The sequence below is a fragment of the Monodon monoceros genome, unplaced genomic scaffold (genome assembly GCF_005190385.1).
Source record: "Monodon monoceros isolate NGI ecotype Baffin Bay Population unplaced genomic scaffold, NGI_Narwhal_1 Super_Scaffold_10, whole genome shotgun sequence".
In the NCBI taxonomy this organism is placed as follows: Eukaryota; Metazoa; Chordata; class Mammalia; order Artiodactyla; family Monodontidae; genus Monodon; species Monodon monoceros.
Window position 1 is genome coordinate 55,053,095 of NW_021703766.1, and position 25,911 is coordinate 55,079,005.

The window sequence follows — 25,911 nt, forward strand, 5'->3', positions numbered from 1 at the left end:
GGACCCAAATAACCCGACCCAAACCCGCGTTTCTCCCGGAGCGACGGCGCTTTCGGCCAATGAGGGCGTCGACTTTGGGCCGTGGGCGGGGATACGTCTCCATGGCAGCGCCGGAAGGACAGCGGCGGCAGCCACTGGGTGCAGTTGGCGGCTCTCAACGGCAGCGAGGGCGACGCGGAGTTTTTTAGGGGCGCTGACCGTGGGGCGGGCAGGGAGGGGCAGAGCGGAGTCCGGCCAACGGGAGCGGCGCAAGCTTCAGAGCGACTGAAGAGTGGCGGCGACCTTGGCCAATGGAAGGCCGTGACGGCCGTTGCGAGGCGGGCCCGGCTGGGCAGACGGGAGGCGCGGCGACCGTGTCTGAAGAGAGCTGGAGAAGGCTGTGGGAGGTGGTGGCAGCCGCAGCGCGGGCGCCTGAGGAGGAGGAGGAGGAGAAGCGGGTGAGGGGCGGCGCGGGGCCCGACTTCTGAGCCCCCTCTCGGCCCCCGCCCCGCGCCGCCTTGGCTCCCGGTCGTCCCCAGCCCCGACTGTCCCCCTCCCCGCCCGGCCCCTCCTCGTGTCCAGGCGCCCACGTCTCCTGGCCCTTCGGCGAGCCTCAGGCTGCTCTCGGCGCCCAGCCCCTTTCCTGTGCTTCCTTACCCAGGCCCCGCTCTCGCGCTCCAGGCCCTTCCCTGGACCCTCAGCTCGCCCTCTGACTCTACACTCCGCTCCCCGGATCTCAGGCCCTTCTCCTGCACTTTCCCTGCCTCCCCAGGCTCCTGTCTGCTTCCCCCAATTTCCCTCTGGACCTCAGGCCTTTCCCCTGGATTCTCACTGTCTACCCAGATCCTTCCCTGGAGCCCAGGCTCTCTTCTTGCGGCTCTTCTGTGCTCCTCCCTGGATCCCTAGGACTTTCCCCTGTCCCTGTTTGCTTCTCCAAGCCCCGTTCTGGAACCCCTAGGCCCCCCTATACCATCTCAGGACCCTCCCTGAACCTCCAGGTCCTTCTCTACTTTCGTTGGACCCCTGGTCTCCCTGCTAGCTTTCCTGGGATCCTCCCTGGATCCCCAAGCCTTCCCGCAGCCCTCGGTCTCCCCCGCAGGCACCCCCGCCCCTTCTCCCTGCCCCAGCTCCCTCCCTGTGGTGTTCGTATTACCCGCTTGCCCCTCTGCAGCTTCCGTTCTGTTCCAGCGCCTTCCCGCAGCGCCCCCTCTTTATTTATCCCCAGCCTGCGTGCCTTCTCGACCCCCTTTCCCAGCTGCTCTAGCTCCTGATCTCTTTCCAGCTCCCCTTTCCTCGCCGTCCCCCATCTGCTCTCCCTGAAGCACCGTGGTGTCGGTGCCCACCAGGCCCTCTGCAGTCGGGGTTAGGAGGCTTGTTTTGTTTCGTTTTGCTAATCCCCGTCTTTCTCCTCTTTTTTTATGGGCCTCTTCTGCCTCTCCACACCGTTCCTTTTCTCTCCCCCCCTCCCCCCGCTTTGTCCTCTGTGCCCCTCCCTCCCCCGGAATCCTTGGAGAGAGAGCAGGTGCTGGGATCCTTCCTCTGCTCTCCCTCCCCTCACCCGCCTCCGACTCGGGCTGCCTGGGGTTTCACCCAGAGCCTTCTGAGGACTCCCAAGGGCTGCTGGGGATGGGGGTGGAGGCCAAGGCCAGGAGAGAGTGGGGATGGGCAGAGGAACAAGCAGTTCTGGTTGGGCAGGAAGCCTGGGCTTTTTCCTTGGTGAGGGCCAGAGGTGGAGCTGCTGGGTCCCCCTTGACTTCCACCTCCTGCAGGACTAAGCCTTTAGGGTTATCCCAGACTGCCAATTAATCAGCCTTCCGTGGGCCAGCTGGCACGTTTGCGCGTGTGCGTGTGTGTGTGTGTGTGTGTGCGCGCGTGTGTGTGGTGTGTATGGGGGTCCTGGGGAATCTGCGTGTGTGTGTGCACGTGGCGGGGCTGTCATAGGTGGCTGGAGGAGATGCAGCTACTAACGATGGTGGCTGGCATTTCTTTGGGGATCTCCCCATTGTCAGAAGCACTTGTTGCATTTCATCTTCACCGAGAGCCCTGTGAAGTCAGTATTGCTTTTCTCCCTGCTTTATAGATGAGGAGACTGAAGGGCTTGCCTAAGTCTCACACAACCTATAAGTGACATAGAGCAGGCACACGCCCGGGGCACCGCCCCTGCCCCTGCCCTGAGCTCTCCACTCTCTGCAGGAGGCAGCATGGTGCCTGGGGCACCATGGGCCCCGACAGAGTGACAGCCAGGGAACTGTGTGAGAATGACGACCTCGCCACCAGCCTCGTCCTGGACCCCTACCTCGGCTTCCGCACCCATAAGATGAACGTCAGGTGAGGCGACCTGGGGGAGGGCGACCGAGGGCTCGGGACCCCTTCCTTCCACTGCCACCCCTCAGCCCCATCCTCCTCTCAGCTCCGAGTGGGGGTGGGGGTGGGGCCTGGGAAGGCCCAGAGGGAATAGGCCAAGGCCCTGGGACCCAGGCGTGCCCTCTCCCCCAGCCCCGTGCCCCCCCTGCGGCGACAGCACCACCTGCGCTCAGCGCTGGAGGCCTTCCTGAGGCAGCGGGACCTGGAGGCTGCGTACCGGGCCCTGACGCTGGGAGGCTGGATGGCCCACTACTTCCAGAGCCGGGGCCCGCGGCAGGAGGCTGCCCTCAAGACCCACGTGAGGGAGCCCTTCCCTTCCCTCCCCTCGGCCCTCGTGTTCTCCCCGTCTCCTCTGCCTGTCCTGGGTCCTCCGCCCTGTCGGGCAGACCTTCAGCACAGCTCCCCGGGACTCCCTGACTTCCTAGCCATTGGGACCATCTGAGGCAAGGCTCAGAGAATCCTAGGAAAGGAGAGCTGGGGGGCCCTCTGAGATGGAGTCTAACTTCTTCATTTGACAGATGAGGAAACTGAGGCCCCGAGAGGGGAAGTGAGTTCCCTGAGACCACACAGCGAGTCAGTGGCAGAGCAGGACTAGAACCCAGGAGAGAGGGCCGAGGACGACCCTGCCCCACGTCCTCACCGTGCCACCCCTCACCTCCCCCAGATCTATCGCTACCTCCGAGCCTTCCTGCCTGAAAGCGGCTTCACCATCTTGCCCTGTACCCGTTATTCCATGGAGACAAATGGAGCCAAGATTGTGTCTACCCGCACTTGGTAAGAGGGCAGAACATACCTCCCAGGGCCCTAGGCCTGACAGGAGGCATCCCTCCCTGGGGGCTGCTGGGGGAGGAAACCCCCTCCCTTCTGGAGGAGACTGGACACTCGGGACAGGGCCATGAAGATGTCTGTGTTGAGAGAAAGGAGGCCGGGTCTGGTCCCCCAAGACCCTCCTGGCCCACCACGACCCTGCTGGGAGATGAGATCCCCTCGAGACCCAGGCTCTCTGGGGCTGCCAAGAAAGGACTGATCTTGCACCCAGGACTGTGCCGTCTTTTTTTTCATCCCCACTGGAGCCCCTGCTGCGTAGCAATCGCTGCTGGGTACGGGGCAGGACCGTGAACAAGAGGACCCTGCCCACTGCTCACATTCTAGCGGGAAGGCAGGTGGTAGCTGAGTGAGCGCACAGGGCTGACCACAGCTGCTCAGTGAGTCCTGAGCCTGCCCGGGAATTTTGAGAGTGTTCCTGGGAGCCAGGCCTAGGCTGAGGCCCGAAGGATGAGCCAAAGGGTCTAGTGAAGAGTGCGGGGGTGCCTGTGGGGACTTCCGGGCAGAACTGGACTGCGAGAGGCCGAGGCAGTGGGCACTGGAGGCTGGAGGAACCGAGAGCGGGAGAGGATGCGGGTCAGGCTTTCAGGAGGTGGAGGGTGCCGCGCCTGCGTAGGTGTAGAGGCAACGGTGGGTGAATTTCAGATTTGGGAGCTGGAACGCGGTGGCTGGTGCGTCCCATCGATTCTTCCTGCCGGAGGCCTGGGATGAGGGGCCCCTGTCCCCAGCACTGGTGGTCAGGGAGGTGCTCACAGACCCACCACCTGGCTTCTGGGCAGGAAAAAGAACGAGAAGTTGGAGCTGCTGGTGGGCTGCATCGCAGAGCTGCGGGAGGCGGACGAGGGGCTGCTGAGGGCCGGGGAGAATGACTTCAGTATCATGTACTCCACCCGCAAGCGCAGCGCTCAGCTGTGGCTCGGCCCGGCCGCCTTCATCAACCACGGTGGGGACGAGGAGGGGGCTGGGGGGGCCGGAGGGGGCAGTGGGGGCGGGGCCGGGGGCGGGGTGGTGCGAGGAGCCAGCGGGGGAGGGGTTGAGCCCCGGCTCTCTGGCTCTCTGACCCAGTTCTCTTCTCTCCCCGCGACCCCCCAACTGGCTCCAGACTGCAAACCCAACTGCAAGGTGAGACCTGGGGACCCCCGTTCGCAGGAATGGGCACGAGGGAGGGGCTTTCTGCTCGGCGAATAGCCAGAAACTGTCCCCGGGTCTCCCCATCTGACAAAGTAGTTTCCCACCCCTGGTTGTGCAGCACTGGCGCTTGTGCGATTGTCAGAGGAGGGAGGGGCTCTGGTTAAAGTCACACTGGAACCCAGGCTGCCACCTGCTGGCCGCATTCTCCCTTCTCTGAACCTGGGCGGGGGGCTGGGCCAGTTTGGCGGGAGTGTGGTGATGGGGAGACACAAAGTGCCCCTGCCTGTGCCATGGGCCCCGGGCTTCCCAGGGAGACACCCACGGCAGCTGTGATAGCAGGAGGCTGGGGAGGGCCTCCTGGGGTGGGGTCAGAGCAAGTGCTGCCCTGGAGGACAAGGACTCTTCCCAATAGGAGGCTCTAGGAGGCCACCCCCCACCCTGTGCTGTGTGTGGAGCACGGAGCAGTGAGAGAGAGGAGTTGTGGGGAGATGGCCCCTGTAAGGCCTTGGGTGTGCGCCCTGCCAAGTGTGGGGCTCACCTGGCCGCCCTTGGGACCCCAGGGGTGTGGGGAGGGTTTGAGTCCTGGCTCTGCTGCCCTGGCCCTGTTTTCTCTTCTCGGATGGGAAACGGGGAGAACTTGCCTCCTGGGACAGTCGTGAAGGCTGGGTGTGTGGCAGCGTCCTGTGACTCTGCACACTGTTCCGTGGGTTTCGGGGCACAGACGCTGGATAGGATGGAGAGTCGAGCAAAGCTCGGTGAGGTGGGGGTCAGCCACCACGTGGTGTGGAACCGCAGGCTGCATGGAAGTGACGCTGGAGCCAGGCGTTGAAGGAGGAGTAGGATTTTTCTAGGTGTTGAGGGCAAATGGGGCCGCTTTAGGGCATCTCAGAGGGGAGGCGTCACACCGGAGAGCGAGGAGGCACAGTAGCTCCCGCCTCGTGTGTCAGCGTGAGCTGGGTCTGCCCCGTGGAGGCTCCCACGGGGTGAGTGAAGGGGGCTTGGTTCTCAGAGGCCCTGGTGCCGCTGCTCTGGGAGCTTCGGGGGTGGGCCTGGCAGGTAGCCTGGGGCAGAGCTGCGTAGGAGGTGATGAGGGGCAGCTGGGGTCTCAGGGAGGGAGGGAAAGAGGACGCCCAACACTGCCCGCTCAGGAGGTGCCGGCCAGTTGTCCTGGCATCAGGCGGGTGGGCAGGCGGCCAGGGGCACTCCCAGGTGTGTGTCAGGCTAGGATGGACAGATGGGTGGGAGTGCTGCCTCTCCCAAATGGGGAGCTTGGAGTCAGGAGCAGGCAGGCGAGAGGGGTGGCGATCCTGGACTGGGGCTGCGGGGTGGACACAGGCCTCGGGAAGGGCAGGCTGCAGAGCCAGGCAGAGGCGCACATCTCGGCCACTGAGGTGCAGGCTGGCAGGGTGTGTCAGAGGAGCCCGAGAAGGAGTGCTGGAGGGAGCAGTTCTTGTGCACGGTGCCAGGGGCTGGTTAGGTCATGTCCTGCAGGGAGGGTGGGAGCCAGCAAAACGGGGGAGGGTCAGGGAGTGCATGCTGAGGGCAGGCCCTGGGCAGGGCTCTTCCCCAGGCTCCTGGCGCTGCACATCCTAGGGGGACCCTTGAGGCCAGGGTGCCAGGCCAGGCGGGGTGGAGCCAGGCCACCCCCAGGACAGGGCGCTGAGCCTCCTGGCCCCTAGTTCGTACCTGCAGATGGGAACGCCGCCTGCGTGAAGGTGCTCCGGGACATCGAGCCAGGGGACGAGGTGACCTGCTTCTACGGCGAAGGCTTCTTCGGTGAAAAGAATGAGCACTGTGAATGCTACACCTGCGAGAGGTGGGGATGGCCTGCAGGAAGGGACACGGTCCCTGGGATCCTGGGAACCAGAAGTGCATCCTCAGGGCCCACCCCTCCCTCCCTCCTCACTTCCCTCCCATCCTTAGGAGAGGCGAAGGAGCTTTCCGACTGCAGCCCAAGGAGCCCCTGCCGCCCCGGCCCGTGGACAAGTATGAGCTCCGGGAGACGAAGCGGCGGCTGCAGCAGGGCCTGGATGGCCCCCGGGCCTGTGCCCACCCACCCCCGCTGCGCCGGGACCTGTTCTGCGGTGAGTGTGGGGCGGGGCCCTGTCCTGTTGGCCTGTCTTCATCAGCTGCCCCCCCAGCCCCAGCCCCTTCTCTGCCCTCCGCTCGTCTTGTCCCTCCTGGTACCCCCACTTGGTCCCCCAGACAGGACCTCACTCCTGAACATCCCTCTCTTCATCTGTTCCCCTCTGAAGAGCATCGGGCAGGGGTGGGGGGGGTGGCGGCTGGCCTGAGCAGGAGCTCTTCCCCTCTGAAGAGGCCCTGCTCACACAGCTGCCCTTTTCTCTCCCCACTCCCCCTCCCTTGGGCCTCCACAGCTGCCTGCCAGCCCCTGCGCCCCCCGCCCTGCGGCGCCCGCCCCGATGCCTCACCCCTCTGGCTCCAGTGGCTGCCTCAGCCCCAGCTCCGGGTGCGCCCCCGGAGACGCCGACGCCCCCAGCCCCGGCGGGCCCCGGCACCCCCCGTTCTCCGTGCTGCCCGCGTCTCCCTGCACCGATGGGGAGGCTGTGGCCCCCACTGCTGCCTGCGGGCAGAGGCCCTAGTGGCTCTGGGGCCGGCCGCCCGTGCCCGCTGGGCCCCCCAGCAGGACTGGCACTGGGCCCGGCGCTACGGGCTGCCTTACGTGGTACGTGTGGATCTGAGCCGTGTGGCCCCGGCCCCGCCTGCCACTGCCACTCCCGTCCCTGCCGGGACCCCAGGCCCCATCCCCATCCCCAAGCAGGCCCTTGCCTTTGCCCCCTTCTCCCCACCCAAGCGCCTGCGGCTGGTGGTCAGCCATGGCTCCATCGACCTGGATGTCAACGGTGATGGGCCGTGACGGGCTGGACAGGGAGGCCCAGGCTGGGAGAGGAGGGCGTCCCTCCTGGTCCCCTCTGCCCTGAGTTCTCAGTAACCGACCTCCAGAAGGAGCTCTTGGACCTCTGGGAGGGCGTTGACTTTCAACCCCAGCACAGCTCTGACCCCCAGGGCCGGTTGGTTTGGACACCCCCTGGGGATCTGACCCCTGACCCTTCGTGACTGCTGACCCCTGAGCCACCCCCATCCTAGCAGGGAGCCCTGGCCATTGCCGCCCTCCCACCCCAGCCCCAGCCTCAGGGCTGAAGGAGCTGTTCCCTCCCCACCCGCCTTCTCCTGCCCAGGGAGCAAAGCCATAAGGGGTGGGGGCCGCCCCGTGGCTTCTCCAAAGAAGCCCAGGCCTCGGGAGGAGGTGGAACTGACATGGGCTGGCGCTCCCTAGACACTGCCCTACAGAGGGGAGTCAGTGTGCTCTCGGCTCTGTGTCTGAGGTGGGGGGCGACGAGGGGGCGGCCAGGGGCATGTCCCCACCACCCCCGTGGGTCTCAGGGAGGCCGGTGCGACCTCATCTTTCTCATGGTGCTATCCCTGGTGCTACTGGGCTGTGGGGGCTCCCTCCCCTCCCCCACGCCAGAATGGGGTATGTTGGGGGATTGGAAGCACTTGAACTTTCTATTTTATTTTATTAAAACCTTGTCATAAGCAGTGCCCTGGGAAGCATTTCATCTTGATTTACATTTTGAAGTGATGTCCGTTGGGAGGGTGAGACCCTCCGCCTTGCTGGGGAGACCAGACCGGCAGGAAGCAGCCCAGACTTTGGGCCCTGAAAACTTTGGAAGGGTGGAAGGGCAGTGGGCTCTGAGGATGGCCGAGTACAGAGGCGCAAACTGTGCTCATAAAGAATGCTTTCAGTCCCATCTTCTCACCCAGGTGGGGAGTCTCCCCATTTTTCAGATGAGATTAGTGAGGTCCAGCAATTAGAGTGACTTGTCCCGGGTCACCTGGGGCCAGATCACCCTTGTCTGAAGTCAGAGCCCCTCCCAGACCTCACGTGTGTCACCTCAGTTGGCCTGGCTCTGTGAGGCCAGGACAGTGAATCTTCTTGTTTCTTCTGATCCAGTTCAGTTCTCAGTTCTCCAACCAGGGATTCAACCCGGGCCACAGCAGTGAAAGCCCAGAATCCTAACTACTAGGCCACCAGGGAACTCCCCCCATCGTCTCTTAATTCTCACCTCAACCCCCATTCTACAGAAGGAAATACTAACAGCTTACAATCAGTGAGTGCTTCCTGGTACCAGGCACCCGCTGCAAAGCGTCTTGTGGATATGTTTTTTTTGTTCATTGAGGCCTCACAGCCATTTCATGAGGACAAGCCAGGAATGTCTGAGGGTCGTGTGTGGGCTGCAGGCCCCAGTTTATCTCCTCCATGTCGACCGGCCTTGGAAAAGTTTACCCTGGAGGCTGATGAGGCCAGGCCATATGCATGAGGGACATGGGGGTGCTGAGAAGAGGGGGTGAACACACATGGAGAGGCTGCAGGAAGACTTGGGTGGGCCAAGGAGATGGCCCAGGAAGGGGCACTTCCACAGTGGACCTGGGGGTGGGGATGGGGACAGTTCAAAGCAGGTAACTTTTTTTTTTACTTTAAAATTCATATTATTTATGTATAGCCTGCTTCATTCCTTTCAGAATGAGAAAATGTGTCTTTCTTCCATGCAAATCCTACTGAACCCTCCTAGTTTTCTCCCTCAGGTTAAAAATGAGGGAGAGGGCCTCCCAGTCAGCAAGTGGTAACGAAGAGAGATGGTTGACACAGTCGCTAAAGAACTTGTCCCTCTAGACAAGCAGAAATTCATGGCTTCTCGGCAAATATGACAGCAGAGTAAGGAGGCTTAGCCTGGATGGACATTGGAGGTTCCGAGAACCTCCTGGAATCCTATTTCAAATGTAGTAACTGCGTATTCACAGGCGTGTTCTTGGCGCAGAGGGTTTAGAGCCTTCATCCAACTCTCAAAAGTGTCTGGAACCCAAAACACGAAGATTAGAAACCAGTGATCGGGGTCTCTCACTCTCAACACTACTGCTGTCTTGAGCTGCTAATCCAGTGTCACAGGACGAGGAGTGGCCTCTCAGGCCTCCACCCACGAGTTGCCAGTAGCATCCCCTTAGTGGTGACAGAAATATCTGTGATCATTGCCAAATGTACCCCTAGAGGTCAAAGCCAGCCCCCAGTGGGAACCACTGGGCTAGAGTGACAGGATGACGGGGAAGGAAGACCTCCAGGACAATAACTACAGCTGACACTGGTCGCAGGTTCTGTGCATCTGGCATCAACCTTCACAGCAGTGCTACCAATATCACCCCCCTGCCTTTGCAGGTAGTCGGGAGGGCAGGCACGTCTGCCTGAGGCCGCACAGCTGGTACGTGGACAGAGCCCGCCTTGCTGCCAGGTTTCTGCCTCAACCACCAGGTAGATGGAGCCCCAACCACGATAGGGAAGTGAGAGGAGTGTGTGTTGGGTCCAGTGAGCTGGCGGGCCCTGGGATGTTTGGGTGGAGCTGGGGCTTGGGAACCCCAGGGGGAGGGCCGAAGTGTCAAGGCTCAAGCTGAGAACCCCGTCATACACTTGGGGGCCAGAGCAAGGAAGCGGAGAATCTGGCTGGGGGAGGAGGAGGAGGGAGTTGAAAGAAACAGGAAATAATTACAGGCCAGAGTCTCAGGAAGCCCTGCAATCTGCAGTGCCTTCCCCAAAGCTTTCTAAGTTCCCCTCCTTGGGTTACTGGGACGGCAGGGAGCCAGTCAGGACATCCCAATCCTGGATCCCATTTCTCCCCTTGGGGGAGCTCTCTGATGCTTTTACCCTGTGCATGGGGCTGACCAGATGCCTGCAGGAGCTCCAGGGCCCTGTTGATGGTGTTGGTCATCCTGGGGTTGCTGATCCAGGAGGGCAGCTGACGATTGGTCACCCCCACCTCCAACATGATATTGGGCACCAGAATCAGGCCGACATGAGGACTCTGAGTGCCTCAAATTATTTACGTAGAGAACCCACACACCCTGAGGACAGCTGCACTGGACACTGTCCTGGCTTGTGACACAGCATCACCCTCCCCACGGCCCTGTGAAGTCTAGGTATCGTTATCACTGTATTTTAGGTGAGAAGGCCACAGTGCAGAGGGCTTAGGAAGTTTGTCTGGGGCCACAAGGCTGGCAAGCTTCAGGGCCAGGACTTGAACCCATTCTCAGAGCTCAACCAGGCTCTGAGATCCTTGGGATGGGAAAGAGGCAGACACCAGAGGGGAGGCTGGGGCCGTGCCCACTGGAGACTCAGGGCTTGTTTCAGCAGTGGCTTCCATGGGAGGGGGGAGTGGGTGGAGACGAGGGCCAGAGCAGTGCCTGGAGGGTTCATGGAGCAACGGGTGAAGGGCACCGAGTGGTTTTGTGATTTTGACCGGGAAGCACCTGACCCTTTCAGTAGACTGGGAGGAAGGAGCTGCAGAGGGAGGGGAAGAGGGTAAGTGTGCGGTTGATGGGCTGGGACTGGGAGGGGGTAGCAGGGAGAGGAGGAGGAGAGCAGGGATGCAGGTTGTGAGGAGGGATGGGGAAGTCAGTTTCCTTTGTCCCGGGAGGCTGTTTCGGGACAGTGAGCTTGACATTGGGGGTTTCAGGATGTGGGCGGGCGAAGATGGCCCAGGAGCCTAGGAAGAGGTGTTCAGAGCCAGAGTTTGGGGCCTGAGAGTGTTGGCCCAGCCAGCTGGAAGTGAAGTGGATCTGGCCCTGCCCTGGCTTCAGGCATCCATAGGGCAGTGGTGGCCAGAAGGGAAGCCAGGAGTGTAAGAACGTCCCAGGAGTGGTCAAGGGATGGTGGCAGGGATCCTGGCCCCAGAGGGAAAGAAGGGGGAACTGGGAGGGGCTGCTGGCCCACAGGGCGAGAACACACTGGCAGCACTGGCGCTCTGGTGAGGTCAGGAGGCTGGCTGTGGCTGCACAGGTGTCAGGCCTTGTGCTTGGATGCTACCTGGATGACCTCACCAAGTGCTCAGACAGCCGCCACCCCATTCATTCGGTGACTCAGAGCTGCCTGGACTGCGTGGCATCACGGCTTTCCTTCTTTCCTGCAGCAGCGCCACCTCTGTGCAGGCCAGAGGTCTGCAGGTCGGGGGAGGTCACATGAACGACTCACCCCCTCCTGTAGCTTCCAGCCTGTCTGTCTGAGTCCACACCCCATGCCCTCATTTGCCCCTCTGCCTCTCAGGTTGTGGTCTGAGAGAGGGGGCCCGGGGCCAAGGTTTCGGGTGGAGCCATCCTGGGAGATGGCACATCTGGGGTGTGCCCTGGGTAGGGGGATGAGGGCAGCATAGAGGGGGTGAGGGGAGTGGATGGAGCCAGTTCTCCCCTGAGCTTACCCAGCCCCTCCCATCATTCCACCCCTCCTGATAACGGGATTTTGCACCATCTCTGTTGACAGCTGGGGAAACTGAGGTGACGCAGGTCAGGGGGTTTGTCCAGGGCCACCCAGTAAGTTGTCGTATGATGAGTAATAGCCACCTTTGAACCCTGGGGTTGAATGGAGACCTCATGAGATCACTTCAGGCAGAGTCTGGGGGTCCAGGCTGCCCCAGGAGACTGACAGCTTCAGGCAGAAAGTCAAATCCACCGCCCCCCTGATGGCCAGGACTCATGCCCATCTAGGTCAGGCTAGAAGCCCCAGGCTCTGAGCTCTGTCAAGGGTCACTCCTCAGCCTGGCTCGGGGTGGGGGGGAGAGGGGGAGGGAGGTGGCTGGAGAGGTGACATTTTGAGGGGCATCTGGAATCAGGATGAATCTCAGCATTGTGGTCCCTGAGCTTGGCTGAGGGCAGGCCCAGAGCCCGAGTGGGGCGGGAGCGAAGAAGAATTTATCCTGGAGCTCTGAGCGTCCTGGAGGAGCTCGCAGTCAGGAATGGGCTGGCAGGAGAGACTGAAGTGACGTGTGTTTGATCAGAGGAGAAAAGGCTGCTCCTGGCTGTGGACAGGGCGCTCCAAAGACCTAGGGGACCAGTGCAGAGCACCCTGTTGGGAGGGGCTCATGTGATGGGGTTGGGGATGTACTGGGAGGGATGTGGAGTCAAAGGGGACAGGGGAGTGAGGGAGTGGTGGCAAGCCGGGAAGGGTGGGGAGCAGGGGAGGGAGTGATGGGGTCAGCGCTGGGTGGTATATAAAAGACTCCTTGGAACTTGAGATGGGATGGAAGGGGTGGGGCAGGAAGTCCAGGAGCCAGCTGGGGAGGTGGTCCAGGAGGGGAAGAGGATCCTGAAGGAAGAGGTGGAGGGAGGACTTGGGTGACAGGTACGTGTGGGGACTGAGAGGCAGGAGGACCCTGGAACCGTCCTGGTGGGCAAGTGTTGGGACTCAAAGAGCCAAGGGAGACCCTGCTGAGAAGAGACTGCTGCCTGCTGGAGGGGGGAAGGTGGGAAGGGGGTGGGAGCGGGGGGCTCAGCTTGCTCCTACCCTGACTGTCCTCCCTCCATACCAGCCCTGATGGAGCCCAGTCCTCCCTCACCCCTCCCATGATTAGAACCAGTAGTGTTGGCTGCAGGGCACAGACAGGGAGGATCTCCCGACGCCCCCGTGCGCACCTCACTGACCAGACATTAAGAAGAAATATCAGCAATAACATAGCTTTATTTGCAGCTTAAAGACGGGGCGGGGTTTGGGGTGGTGGGGCCCGGAAGATGAGAGAATTGGGGGTGATGACACTGATACTGATCCCTCGGAGAAGCCGCCCTCGGGCCGTTAGATTTTGCCAGCGAAAGTCCCGTCCTTGATCTCGGTCCAGCGCTGCACCTGGGGTGGGGGTGGGTAGGATGGAGGAAGGTGGGGAGCGGGCGCTTGCTCAACTCAGCCGGCCCATCCACCCTCGCCCGGCCCGTCTGTGCGCTGCCCCTCTGTCCACTCACCCAGCTCATGGGGCACAGCGCGTGGAACACGCGGAAGTAATACTCGCAGGGCTGTGTGCTTTTCCCCCGGCGCCTCATCCTCTTGACGCAGGGACGGTAGTCTGCCGAGTGGGGCGGGGGGGAAGGAGCGGGCAGGTGGGCGGGGTCGCAAGCACGCCCCGCCCCCTCCACACCAAGGCCGCGCCCTCCAGAAAGGTCCAGCTGCAGACCCGCCTCCTCCCCGCCAGGCCTCGCCTATTCTGTCACCCCACCCTTCCGTGACTTTATCGCACGCCTCCAGAATAGGCCCCGACCTTCCACTGATCGGTCCCGCCCTATCATACAAGGCCCCTCCCCTCCCAGGTAGGCCCCGCCCCTTCAGACCGTGGTCCGCTCCACCTCCAACCCCAACGGTCTCCGCCCCCGCGGCGAGTCCAGGACCCTCTCCTCGTCCTCAGGTGGGGCGCGCCCCTTCCTGCCTCCCACCTTCTCTCACCCGCTCCCCCTAACTTGGCCCGCGAGGTTTTACCCAGCAAGTTCTGGTAACAGTTACGGGTCTGGTTCTGCTTGGGGAAGCGCGGGTCGAAGGGTGCCGTTGGCCATCTCCCCTTTTAGGGCTTTGGGCAATCAATACCCAACATCCACGAAGGCGGCGTCTCCTGCGGGGAGGGATGGGGTTCTGTGGGGCCTAGGGGGCGCCCCTCGCTCCGACCCGCACTCAGCTCCTGACCCCCACCACGAAACCCAGCCCCCGTTCCCACCCGTCCTGCCCTCACCAGGCTGATGTCAGCGGGTCACTGGCTCAGTTGTGCTTGTGACTCCGTCCGGGGACCCCCTCGCTTCTGAGTCTCGAGGGTCCCAGCCCAGGAAAAACACGACCCTCCCGGTCGGATTGGCTGGGACCCCCGGAGCCCCAGCCAATGGACGCCGTTGCGTTGGGACGCGGGGCGGGGTCGGTGTGGACCCGCCTCCCCCGCCGCGACTCCCACCTCCGGCCCGACACCCCCGCTTGGGGCCGGCGCTCACACACAGGTACCCGGGCGCTGCTCTTGCCGAGTCTCAGGCTCATGCTTTTAATCTCTGCGAAACTGGGCCACCACGCGGGCTCTCCCTCGACCCGCCCCCCGCCCCCCCAATATATAAAGATATAGATAGCTCTGGTCTCTACCGGAGGAGCATCCCCGCCCGGCCTTTTCAGCACCCTGATTCTTACAGTAGAGGTGCACAACACCTAGGGGCCTGCGAGGAAGAGGAAAGAGACAGGGTGGGGTCCGGGCTCCTGGACGCCAGCGCCAGGTATAAGGCTGATCTGCAGGGTTCAGGGGCTACCTGGCCCCGCTGGGCTCCTCTGGACACTTCGGCGACTGAGGTTGAGTTCCCCGCATCCCGCTATTGAGGCCGCTGGGAACCGTGCATGCTGCAGAGAGAAAGCCAGAGAGGGCTTTGGGGGATCGGCAGGGAGAGAGTAGTAACTGCTCAATAAATACATGCTGACGGGGGGGGGGGGGGGGGGGGGGGGCGTGGTCCTGCTCCAGGGCCCGGCAAGCCTGAGCTGGAATCCACGTTTCCACCAGTGTCCCTCCTAGGTTTCTCTCCCTCCTGCCTCCTTAATATCAAGTCTGACTCTGGATCCTTTGCCCCAACATCCAAACGCACTAATATCTCTTTCCTCTTAAGAAGCCCTCTTTTGTCCCACATCCTATACCAGCTTCCTCTTCAGGTCCCTCCTCCCCTTCCAGCAGATCACTTGGAAAGAGCTGGTCTACTCCTCCTCTCCGATTCCCCTCTTTACATACATATGTATGTATACAAGTAGTGGGAAAATACACATCCCATGAAATTTACCATTGTAACAATTTTAAAGTGTACAATTCAGTGGCATAAATTACATTCATAATGTTGTGCAAGCACCACCACTACCTAGCTCCCAGGACATATTCATCACCCCAAAAGGAAACCCCAAATCCATTAAGCAGTCACTTCCCGTTCCTCCCATCCCTTGCAGCTTCTGGCAGCCACCAATCTGCTTCCTGTCTCTTCGGATTTGCCTCTTCTGGACATTTCTTGCAAACGAAAATTGTACACTATGTGGCCTTCTGTGTCTAGCTCCTTTGGCTCAGCCACATGTTTTCAAGAGTTGTAGCACGGTGATCCACTTCCTGTGCTCCCTTAAGCCTGCCCCACTCAGGTCTTCGTCCCCACCAGGTCACCTCCTTGCTGTTACATCCAGAGGTCCTCTCTCTCCTGTCTTCCTTCACCTGCTCGTGGCATCTGACACGGCTGCCCTCACGATGCTCCTCACTTTCTTCACCTGGTGTCCAGGATGCTGTTCAGTGTTCACTCTCTGACTATGGTTCCCCTTTCCCTAAACACCTTGGCCTCTGTCTCCACCTGCAGTCACTCGCTGGTGACCTCCAGTCTCATAGCTTGCAGCAACCATCCATTTGCTGATGATTCCCCAAATCATTCCAGACTCACGTGTCCAGCTGCGTACCCCGCATCGTCACCTGACATCTCAGAATCAAGATGTCCAAAATGGAATTCCTGATCTTGTCCCTGACATCTACTCCACTCACAGCTTCCTTGACTGCTGCATCTTCCCAGTGGCTCAGATCCCAAACCTCAATGCCATGACAACATGCCCAATCCATGAGCTGATCCGTTGGCTCAACCATCAAAGTATCTCTGGAACCCCACCACTTCTCAATACCTCCATTCCTTCCCCTCTTGTCCAAGCCACCATCATCTTGTTCCTGCCTCCCCACTCTTCTCCTGGCAACCACCCTTCCTCCTCTACCTTCTCCACACTTCAGCCAGAGAGAGTCCTTTCTAACATACAGCAGCTCCAGCCGTTCTGCTCAAAACCTCCAGTTCGCTCAGCATCAAACCCAAAGTACTTAAGATGGCCCCACATGATGGTGCCACCCTCGTGACTCCTGTGACCACAATTCCTACTCTGGGCTGTCCTGGAGCTCCCTCTTGGTCCAGCACATCGTGCACATTCCTGCCTCAGGGACTTTGCAGTGGTTGTTCCTTCTGAAGGGAACGAATTTCCCCAGATGTCCACATGGCTTCCTCACTCCCCTCCTTCAGATCTTTACACAAATGACACTAGCTCACTGAGGCCCTCCCGGACCACCCAATCCAATACTGGAAGCTGCCTACCCCCACTCGTAGCCCTCCCTACCCTGCTGTTTGCCCGGAGCCCTATCAGCTAATAATGTACAATATAATTACTGTGGATTTTGTCAGAGTTCCCAGCTTCAGCACTACTGATACTTTGTGGAGGATCATACTTTGCTGTGGGGCACCATCGCATACATTGTGGGATGTTGAGCATCGTCCCTGGACTCTACCCAAAAGATGCCAGGAGGACCCCCTCCCCAAATTGCTCAATGCCATGTCCATAGTGCATAGAATGATGCCTGGCACGTAGTTGACACTCACTATACACTGAGAGCACAAAGGAAAGTGGAAAAAGAAGGAATGATCCTCTCTACCTCATGGATAACAGAGTTGACAATACACGTTAGCTGTCACCCCAAATACCTGGGCGAAGGAGCAAAGATGCCCACTTCCTCCTTTATCTTCTCCACCTTGGAGACCATGTCCTTCATACTCTCAATTTCCAAGAGAGTGGGCAAGAGAATCTCCAAAGATGACCCCACTGTGGCCATGGGGCACTGGTCCAGCACCCTCTTGGGTTCTTGAGATACTCTCCTGGGCTGTTGGGAGACCCTGGCCTCCATCTTTGAGACAGGGGTCAGAGAGGTAGGAGACTCCGTTACGTCCTCCCACCTCGCTGAGGGCGGAGAGATGGGAGTCAGGGAGGCAGCATTCACCTTGGGGCTGCTGGTGGCACGCTTGGGGAAGGGGGACGCTTTGGAAGGCCCCTTTGGGTCCCGGGGCACCTCCTCCACCTCCGCCCATGGATACGTGTTCCCCTTCGCCCAGGCCCCCAACTGTGGCTGCTCCCTGACCACCACCGGCATCTCCTCCAGCAAGGACACCTTGGTGGTGCTGAGGGGTACCGTGTCCATACTTGGCATGGCAGACCCCTGCTGGGTTGAGAGCCAGGAGGGCAGATTGAACAGAGCTGATCTCAAGGAGGGATTCTTGGAACTGGCAGTGATCATCAGCTTGGCACGGGTGAGCCCTTCCACTGAGAAGGGCCCGGTCTGCCCCTGGGAGGCTTCCTCGATGGCCAGCTCCTGGGTCTTGATCCACTTCTGCTGCTGCCCCACCTCCTTGGATTTGAAGCCCAGCATGTCCAGAGAGATCTCCTCCTTCATCCTGCGGACTTTGTCCTCCAACTTGCCCTTGCCCTTCAAGCCATCCGCGGTGACATCCTGGGCTCTGCTGACCAGGACTTCCTCCGACTCCTTCTCGGTGGTGGTGAAAGGCAGCTCCAGGGATGTTTTCTGAGTCCTCACCTCTACTATGTTTGTCTCCTGGGTGCCCATCAACACCACGGCTCTGGCTTCCCTTCAGGCTTGCTTTTCTCAAGCACATCTCCTCCGTGACTTCCCGCAGGCAACACGCCAGTGGTGGCAGGGTCCAATGTCATTTGGTATTGGGTAGGTAAGGTCAGAGCCTTATGGGACGGGGTAGGTAGGAACACAGATTTTCTGTTTGGAGCAGGGCGGGGACACAGCCTTCGGGGGAACAGCAAGTGTACGCGCGGCCTTCTGAGATGGGGCAGGCATGGCTGGGGCTTTGTGGGGAGTAGCCAATACATGTGTGGCCTTCTGAGATGGGGCAGGCGTGGCTGGGGCCTCGTGGGGAGTAGCCAATACATGTGTGGCCTTCTGAGATGGGGCAGGTGTGGCTGGGGCCTCCTGGGGAGCAGCAGGAAAAGCTGGTGCTTTCCGGGATGGAGCAGGTACAGCCAAGAACTGGGACTGGTCAAGGATGAATGGAGCCTTACAAGAGGCAGCAGGGATGGCTGGGGGCTTCTGGGAGGGCGGCAGCCACAGTCTCTGCACGGAGTCCAGAGGCCTGGCCTGTTCGTTGCACCTGTGGAAGTCAGGAGGGTAGGTGGCTGGGCAGAGGGAGGACGTGGACAAGGTGCTGGCCTCCGGGTCCATCAGGTCGTCCATGTCCTGTTGCCACGGGTACATATGCAAGTGATCACAGGAGCCCAGCAAGGGCATTTCAGGGCTGTCCTCTGAGATACAGAGTGAAGGGGTCTCAAGTAAACCTGCCAGGTATGTGGCCCCCTCAGAATTAGAGCAACCCTGTAGGTAGATGGAGGGGAGGGGAAGGATGGTCAAGGCCAGTGGAGATGCCCAGACCCAGGCTCCCAACCCCCTCCTCCCTCAGACCCAGGTTCCAGGCCCCCAGCCCCCTCCCCCCTCAGACCCAGGGGTCCAGACCCCCAACCCCCTCCTCCCTCAGACCCAGGGGTCCAGGCCCCCAGCCCCTCCCCCCTCAGACCCAGGAGTCCAGGCCCCCAGCCCCTCCCCCCTCAGACTGTGAGTTGCCCTCCTCCCTCTGATTCTAGAGTTGGCCCCGGCTCTCAGTATATTCGAAGCCTTGGAAGAGGATGCCATGTGGTCAGGTGTATTGGAAATGATGCTGAAGATGGTCCGAAAGGTGATGCTGGGCTTCTCTGGTGGGGTGGGGCGGAAGAAAGCAGTCTGAGCTCTCAGCAGAAGGGTCAGAATTTCGGGGTCCATTCATGGAGGCAGAGGGAGGGGGGTGTGCTCACCGGAAACTTGGATTTTGGTTTGCGGTCTCTCAGGGAGAGGTCCGGTTGGGACCTGTAAGGACAATTTGGTGTGACTTTGGCGGCTTCAGCACTAGGATCCCCACCCTTCCCCCCTGCCCTGCAAGGCAGCAAGGCCCCAAGGCTACTTCTTTTCTGTAGATTTCTTTCTTGCGTCAGCTTGCTCCAGCTGTGACCAGCCTAGCGGCACGGAGTCACCCAGGGCCTGAGACTTGAATTTGCGCCTGAGGGTCTGGCAGCGGGAGGAGGGAGGGCAGTCAGGAGGTGCAGCCCTGTCAGCCTTTTCCCCTCCAGGCCCACCGGGGCCGCTCACCTTGGCCTTCCTCTGTCTCTGAGTTGTCAGAATCTTGTAAGGAAAGGTGGGTTCGACAATCATGACTGGAAAGGCAGGGGGACACTTCAGGTCAAGGACCCCAATGGGGATGACACGGTGTGGGGGGAGGCCCAGAGGGGACTCCTGGTGGGCTCAGTCAGGGGAGAGAGGGGTATGATGCTGAGGCTTTGTCCGCGCCTGGTGGAGGAGAAGCTGAGACTCAGGGAAGAGCCTGATGGACACCCAAGCCAGCTCACCTGAACGTCTGTGGTGAAACGGGTCCTGTGGACAGGAAGAGGGGCAGTGAGGAAGGGTGAGATCTTCCTGGTTTCCACATCTCCATTACCTACCCAGCCCAGGACTCCAGGGCCCCAGCCCCTCCCCCCTCAGACCCAGGACTCCAGGCCCCCAGCCCCTCCCCCCTCAGACCCAGGTATCCAGCCCCTGTTCTCTCCCCCCTCAGACCCAGGGGTCCAGGCCCCCAGCCCCTCCCCACTCAGACCCACGTATTCAGCCCCTGGTCCCTCCTCCCTCAGACTCTGGAGTGCAGGCCTCCTCCTCCTTCAGAGCCAGGGGTCCTGGCCCCAGCTCCATTCCTGGGGCTCCTGTACTTCTGGCTTTTGGTCTTGGCACCCTCTCGAATCTAGAACCATAGCTGCCCCCAGGGGTCTATGGGGTCAGAGCCCACCTGGAGGTGCCACGTGGCCCGGGTCCATGGGGGGCGTGTGGAGGGTCCTGGGGGCCCAGGAGGGGGCGGGCTGCCCGAGCAGGTTGATGAGGCGGATCCAGCGGTCAAACAGGAAGCTGACCTCATTGTCAGGGGCGTCCAGCTCCAGATAATAGCGGCAGCCCATGACCAGACGCAGCTTCAGGTGCCAGGCAGACAGGTCGTGGACGTAGAGGTGGGCCAGGTCCAGCAGGATCATCCTAGCAGAGGCAGGAGATGGAAGCGGAAGAGCAGGAGATGGGGGCGAGGTGGCAGGGGATGGGGGGATGGTGGCACCTGGTGAGGACGAGGCTGGAGCGCTCCCTGCCCGCGGGGGGCTGGGCCACCAGCAGGATGTCTGGCAACACCAGGCCTGGCAGGGAGGCGGCCACGCCCGTGGTCACTCGGTTGGTTCTGTGGTGCACATACACTGGGGCCCCTCGACTGGTCACCTGGGGATCCAGGGAGAGGGGCTGGGACCACTCCTTTCTCTTATGCTCCTCTGGCACCTCCACACAGAGCTCCACCCCCCAGCCCCCCAGCTGCCTTGTGCCCTCCTGGGCCCAAATCCCCCAGCCCAGGGGGTCTCCCTTCCCTCCTGCCCCTCTCTGCCCCCAGGGCACAGGGAGCCAGGGACCTGGACAAAGTTACTCTCGAACACGGGCAGCGGGCGGAGGGGCAAGTACTCGCCCTTCTGGAGGGTCTTCTGCAGCTCGCCCAGGGTGGGGACCCACTTCAGGGGGCCCTGGAGTGGCTCCCAACGCCTGATGTTCCAGAGCCGGTCCATGATGGCTGCAGAAAGTGTCGGTCACCCGGGACACGGAGGCAGGGTGCCGGCCCCCCAGCCCACCGGCCCCAGCCCCTCGAGCTTCAGCGGTTCCAGAGGGTGGAGCTTCCCCAGGGCTTGGACATGGCCCTGCAGAGGTGCTCAGCCCTGGCCTGGGGGAGGAGACTTCGGTGGAGGAGATTTGTGACCTCATCGGACACAGCTGCAGCTCTTCCTGGGAAGTCTCCAGGGGCCTTCAGCTCCCTTCCCCTCTAGGAACCTGTCCTGGAGTCTTGAAGGCTGGGGTGGGTGAATCAGAAGCCCTTGCTCCAGACCCAAACTAAGGATGACCCGGGGCCCTGGGAGGGGCCATCTGGGATGTTGTAAGTGAATAATTAAACAAAAGGGTTTCTGACTCTTAAGAGGGGAGGCCTGAATTACAGTCCCAACTTGCCACTGACCCATGTCTACACCCTGGGTAAGGTCTATACCCCCAGGAGCCTCAGTTTCCCTGTATCTAACTTGTTTGTGTCCGTGGCAACAGTTGCTCTACATTGGTTATAAAGAAAGGGACATGAGGTTTGGAATAAGCCGGACCTTTGGCAAAATCATATTCTGCCTCTCCCTAGCTGTGTGGCCTTAAACGACAGGCATCCCTGCGGAGCCTCAGCTTCCCTCATCTGTAAAATTGGGGGGTACTGGAGGATGCACGGGATCCTGCAAGTAAAACCCCGCACTTAAGGCATGGCGCAGAGCAGGCGCACAGTGAATGGCCATTCCTGTCCCCTTCTGAGGGCTTTCAGGGTGGGGGGTGCTGATGTTCTGTCATTCTAAATAGAGTGGTTATTATTTTTTCAAGTGTCATGCAAAATACACGGTCATTGTAAAAATTCTGGAAAATACAGAGAAGCACAAATAACGAAAGTCACCCACAATCCCACCTCCACCTTGTACCCTGAGGTGGCCATAGTCAACACTTTGGTGTATTTCCTTCTAGGATTTTTAAATAATCCATGGATTATATGTATCTATACAAAATGGGGATCACACAGTGGTTTGTAGCCTTGTGGCCTGCTTCTTCTATGCCTAAAGCAGTCTCTGTAGCATCCCTCTTCATGGCTGGTGTATTCCATCACATGGATGCACTGTCATGTATATAACCATCGCCTACTGTTGGACATCTAGGTTGTCTCCAATTTGCTGTTGTAAACACTGCCGTAATGAACAACCTTGAGCCTGCAGCCTTGCCCTGTACTAGTACTGTTGGTCACAGGGTAACCTTCTGTAACTATCCATTAAATATTTATTTATTGACTGTGAGACTAAGAACTCACAGTCTCTGGGGGACTGATGGTTCCTCTACTTCCCTGTCCACGGAGGGCCCCCCAAGGACCCCAGCATCCAGCCCCTGGCCCCCAGAGAAATCACCTCTAAGTGGATGTGTATGACAAATTTAATTCCCTCTTCTCTATCTCACAAAAGGTTCTCACATTTTTGTACAAAAACCCAGGCCTCCTTTTCCCCTCCCTCCCCACCCCAACACAGAAAGTAATTGTTTAATAAATAATATATGCTCCTGCCCAAGCCGAGAGGGGTGGGGGTCAGGGAGACACTGTGGCCAGACTTCTTAGAGATCCAAGAATCCGGGACCCCAGTTCCCTCCTCCTCAGGGACCCCCGAGTCCACCTGCCTCCCACCCACCCCCTTAAATAAATAAGTATAAATAAGGCACAGATGCCCCCCTGCCCAGGTCTCCTGGAGGGATCGTCTCTAACTAGAGGGAGACAATGGTGAGGGCGGAGTCCTCTGGCTGCCACGCCCCCAGTCCCGAAATAAATAAATAAATAAGGTCTGGCTTTGAAGGGCGCTGGTGGCTCTAGGTGGAGGGTCACAGCCGAGTCTTCAGCAGCAGCAAGCCCCGCACAGCCCAGTCGAGCGTCAGGTGCAGCCCCCCAAGGATGGCATGGGCCGCCCGGACGCCTCCCCAGGGTGAGGCCGGGGGAGCCAGGGGGGGTGCCGGTGGGTCTGGGGGCGCCTGGGGCAGGGCCAGGCGGGACATCTGTCAGGAGAGGACAGAGGGTTAACATCAGGCCAGGGGTGCAGTTAGGGTCCGGAGAAGCGGGAATTTGGAGCCTGTACTGAATCAGGGTTGGGGAGGTCCAGCTTGCATATTTCCACTGTGTCTCTGGCCTGTGAGGTGGGGTGTCTGGGTTGGGAGTTCTTCAGGACGTTGGGTTCAGAAAATTGAGGCTGGGGCCAAAAGGTGGGGGTCTTAAGGCTGGGGTTCTAGGGCCAAGTTCAGAGGGCTGGAGGTGAGGTCTGTAGCAGCAGGGCCAGGATCCTGGGGCCGAGGTCTTAGATGTGGGGTCTCATTGTAGGATCAAGCTCAGGGACTCATGTGTGAGAGGTGGGGTCTCAAGTCTGGGGTCTCAGAGCTGAGAGTTGGAATTTGAGTTCCAGGGTCTTTGGGGTCACCAGAACCAGGAACCGGGGTCTGAAGTCTTACAATCTCACGGTCTTGAGTCTGGGGTTTTAAAATTCAGGGTCTTGGGGTCTTAAGGGCTTACAACCTAGATCTGAGCTCTTGGGGACCCAGGACTCAGGGTCTGGGGTCTTCTAGTTTGAGATCTCAGGGTCCAAGTCCTTGAGATCTGAGGTTTGCAGAGCCAGGGTCTGCAGTCTGGCTTTAAGTCACGGTGCATCATCTGAGGGTCTGGGGTCTTGATGTGTCAGGATCTCAGGGCCAGGATATGGGTGGGTCTCAGGGTCTGGAGGCTCAGAATATCCTGGGCTTGGGGTCTGGATTCCTCCTGTTTTGGGACCGGGGTCTCCAGGTCTTGGGGTGAGGGTTTGGATTCTCAAACCTTAGGGCTTCAGGATGGGAGTCTTGGAGTCACAAGACCATGGGGTTTCCGAGTCTCAGGGTGAGAGTTTAGAGTTTCCAGGCAGGATTTTGGAGTCTGGGGTCTCAGGGACACAGGGTGAGGGTCTCGGAGTAGGCCTGGGGTCTGGGGTCCTGGGGTCTCAGAGCCAGGTGATCGTACCAGGAGCTGCAGCCGGCGCAGCAGCCGGTCCAACCGGGCCTGCAGGGCGCCTAGATCGGGCTCCAGGGTCCGCAGGGAAGGGCCTCCTGCCCGGCGCAGCCACTGCACATGCCTTAGGTAGGAGAACAGGTCTGCCCGCAGCCGTGTCAGCACTCCCGGGAGCTGGGGGACGGGCGGGGTGGGGAGTGGCGTCAAGGAGCACCTGGCACCTGCCCACTCCAGCCCCTAACCCCCTGCACCCCCTTCACCGCCCAACTCCCACCTTTGACCCATCCCCTGCCCTTACCTGCAGGGCTCCCAGCGCCCCCGCACTCATGGCCAAGGTGGGGAGGGAATCCAGGTTGTGGTCTCCGTCAGCTGGGAATTTGTCTCTCTTGGGGGGAAAGAAGCCGTGAGAGGGACCCTGCCCAGCTCCGGGGGACGCTTCATCCCCCACCACGAGCCCCGGACTCCTTTCTCCCCCGTCTCTGCCACCGTGGTAGCCCAGACGCCCTCCCCGTTCTCGGTCTTGGCCCCAGCCCATCCCCTCCAGGCTCTCCTACCAGCTGTGCGGCCAGCTGCCGAGTGTCCGCCAGGAGAGAGCGGGTCAGGAGGACGGCGCTGTCCAGCTCAGCCCGAGGGTCTGGGGAGGCCCGTGGGGGGCCAGGAGGTGGCCCCGGGGCAGCAGCTCTACCTGGCCACAGGCTCAGCGCGACCAGGACCAGGCAGCAAACACCTGAGGGAGGCAGAGGACAGAAAGGAGGCTCAGGCCCGACCGGGGGGTCTGAGGGAGGAGGGGCTGGGGTGGGGGTCCTGAGTCCCAGGGCGGAGCGCCCAGGGCACGTCGCAGGGCCTGGGCGGGTTTTTCTCTCTCTCTCTGGCTCTGGTCGCCCCGCCCGTCGGAGCAGACGCGCCCCGGGGCGGGTAGACGGGCCGGGCGTCTCCCGTCCGCCCCCGGACGCCGGAATCTGGGCCCCGGGGCGGGGCAGGAGGGGGGAGACACAGGCCAGAACCTGCCCCCTCCCGAGGCTCAGGAGCCCGAACCGGACTGAGAGCAGGGGAAGGAGACCTGGACAGAGGTCCGGGGGCCTTGACCCCTCCCCGGGAGACCCCCGCGTAGGCCCCACCAGAGTGGACCGCGGAAGGCCGGGCCGCAGCGCCGGGGATACCCCACAGCACACCTGGGCGGAGAGAGGCAGAGGCGCGGGCGCGCCGGGCTCGCGGCGGGGAGAGAGGGACCCGGCGGTGCTCAGCGCGGGGGCTCCGGCCCGCTCCCTCCGCGGCCGCCCATCCCCCAGCGGCCCCGCCCACCCCGCCCGCCAGCCAATCAGCGACCCCCGGGCCGCCCCGCTCCCGCAGCACACCCCCAGCCCGCCCCCTGGGCCCTCCCAGGCCGCGGTCTGTCCGCCCGTCCGTCCGCATCCGTCTGGCTCTCCTGTTTCTGTCTGCACCCCTGTGTCTCCCTCTGTCTTTCCTCCCCGTAGCTGGGGTCGGTGTTCTGGGCTTGCTCTCACCTCCTTGGCCTCTCTGCCTCAGTTTCCCTCCCGGAGCCTCTCTGTTGAGGTCCCTGGGAGTCTGCGTCTCTCGGTCCCCGCTGACTCCCTGGGGGTCCCGGGCCCTTTGGGATCACCCCCTGGCCTTCGTCTGTCTCTGTCTATGAGTCTCCATTTCTCTCTGCCTCGCGCTGCCCTGCCGGTGTCTCCGCGTCTCTGATCCGTCCTTTCATGTCTCGCTCTGCCCGTCCCTTCTCTAGGCCTCCTGCTTTCTCTGAATCTCCTTCCCGCTCGCTCCGTCTCCGCCTCCCCATTGCTCCCTCGCTCTCCTCCGTCTCTCGGTCCGATTCCGCTGTCTGTCTGCTCCCCACCCTTCCCGCCGACGGTCCCTCCCTCCTTCCTCCCTGTCCCTCCTCCAGGAGCTTGAACCAACTTACTGTTCATGTCCCCACAGGGCAGGGGTTCCCCAGGGCAGGGGGCAGGGGGCTGGGGGCCTTTAACCCTTCCCTGTCCGCTGCCGTGGGAGCCCTGGGGGTCAGCTGGGCCTCGGCCTGGGGAGGGGAGGCATGTGCGTGTGAGCAGCGAGGGCCGCGGCAGTGAGGGAGTGTGTGCGCCTGGGGGGTTATATAGGGGGCCGGGGCGGGCGGGCGGGGGGCAGGCGGCAGGGGAGGGCGGCCTGACACATCCTGACTCACCCTCCCTGCCTGCCTTTTCCATTCCGACGGAGCCGGCTGCCTCGCAGGGCTCACGCCGCCGCGCTCGGAGGAGGGCACGGAAGGAAAAGTTGGAAAAGTTGAAAAGGGAAAGGGGG

The 25,911-nt window shown here is 61.1% G+C and overlaps 4 protein-coding genes across 6 annotated transcripts; 1 reads left to right on the forward strand and 3 right to left on the reverse strand.

Annotated features, from left to right (window-relative positions):
• The first annotated feature begins 248 nt into the window (after positions 1-248).
• On the forward strand, positions 249-10,012 carry KMT5C (lysine methyltransferase 5C). 2 transcript variants are annotated; one of them, XM_029244822.1, is made up of 9 exons: positions 249-437; positions 2,173-2,307; positions 2,476-2,641; positions 3,008-3,117; positions 3,948-4,111; positions 4,271-4,290; positions 5,979-6,115; positions 6,223-6,383; positions 9,533-10,012. In XM_029244822.1, the coding sequence occupies exons 2-9, from the start codon at positions 2,198-2,200 to the stop codon at positions 9,763-9,765; spliced, it is 1,101 nt and encodes a 366-aa protein (XP_029100655.1). In that variant the 5' UTR covers positions 249-437; positions 2,173-2,197; the 3' UTR covers positions 9,766-10,012. The 2 variants fall into 2 exon arrangements, with proteins under 2 accessions (XP_029100655.1, XP_029100652.1); XM_029244819.1 differs by lacking the exon at positions 9,533-10,012 and adding an exon at positions 6,678-8,639.
• A 2,792-nt stretch (positions 10,013-12,804) lies between these two features.
• Positions 12,805-13,712, reverse strand: LOC114908851 (cytochrome c oxidase subunit 6B2). Its single transcript, XM_029245544.1, is given in 3 exon segments — positions 12,805-12,979; positions 13,093-13,193; positions 13,601-13,712. Coding segments are annotated over 3 exon segments (264 nt in total). The 3' UTR covers positions 12,805-12,928.
• Positions 13,713-14,234: 522 nt separating this feature from the next.
• On the reverse strand, positions 14,235-21,173 carry FAM71E2 (family with sequence similarity 71 member E2). Its single transcript, XM_029236389.1, is given in 9 exon segments — positions 14,235-14,488; positions 16,621-17,542; positions 17,545-17,713; positions 17,715-18,384; positions 18,928-19,256; positions 19,370-19,377; positions 19,801-20,039; positions 20,116-20,270; positions 20,456-21,173. Coding segments are annotated over 9 exon segments (2,670 nt in total). The 5' UTR covers positions 20,606-21,173; the 3' UTR covers positions 14,235-14,460.
• Positions 21,174-22,019: 846 nt separating this feature from the next.
• IL11 (interleukin 11) lies at positions 22,020-25,698 on the reverse strand. Of its 2 annotated transcripts, XM_029245419.1 has the most exons (5): positions 25,538-25,692; positions 24,171-24,343; positions 23,915-24,001; positions 23,629-23,790; positions 22,020-22,643 (listed from the first exon to the last, which is right to left on the reverse strand). In XM_029245419.1, the coding sequence occupies exons 1-5, from the start codon at positions 25,542-25,544 to the stop codon at positions 22,473-22,475; spliced, it is 600 nt and encodes a 199-aa protein (XP_029101252.1). In that variant the 5' UTR covers positions 25,545-25,692; the 3' UTR covers positions 22,020-22,472. The 2 variants fall into 2 exon arrangements, with proteins under 2 accessions (XP_029101252.1, XP_029101263.1); XM_029245430.1 differs by lacking the exon at positions 24,171-24,343 and having other exon boundaries at positions 22,197-22,643; positions 25,538-25,698.
• Positions 25,699-25,911: the final 213 nt, after the last annotated feature.

Excerpts from the sequence above, each read along its gene's own strand:
- KMT5C (XM_029244819.1), top strand. The coding sequence starts at position 2,198 with ATGGGCCCCGACAGAGTGACAGCCAGGGAACTGTGTGAGAATGACGAC. Across the intron at positions 3,118-3,947 it reads ATTGTGTCTACCCGCACTTG|GAAAAAGAACGAGAAGTTGG; the intron begins GTAAGAGGGCAG and ends GCTTCTGGGCAG. Across the intron at positions 4,112-4,270 it reads GGCCGCCTTCATCAACCACG|ACTGCAAACCCAACTGCAAG; the intron begins GTGGGGACGAGG and ends AACTGGCTCCAG.
- IL11 (XM_029245419.1), bottom strand. Across the intron at positions 23,791-23,914 it reads GGGCGCTGGGAGCCCTGCAG|CTCCCGGGAGTGCTGACACG; the intron begins GTAAGGGCAGGG and ends CCCGTCCCCCAG. Across the intron at positions 22,644-23,628 it reads TGCGCCGGCTGCAGCTCCTG|ATGTCCCGCCTGGCCCTGCC; the intron begins GTACGATCACCT and ends CTCTCCTGACAG.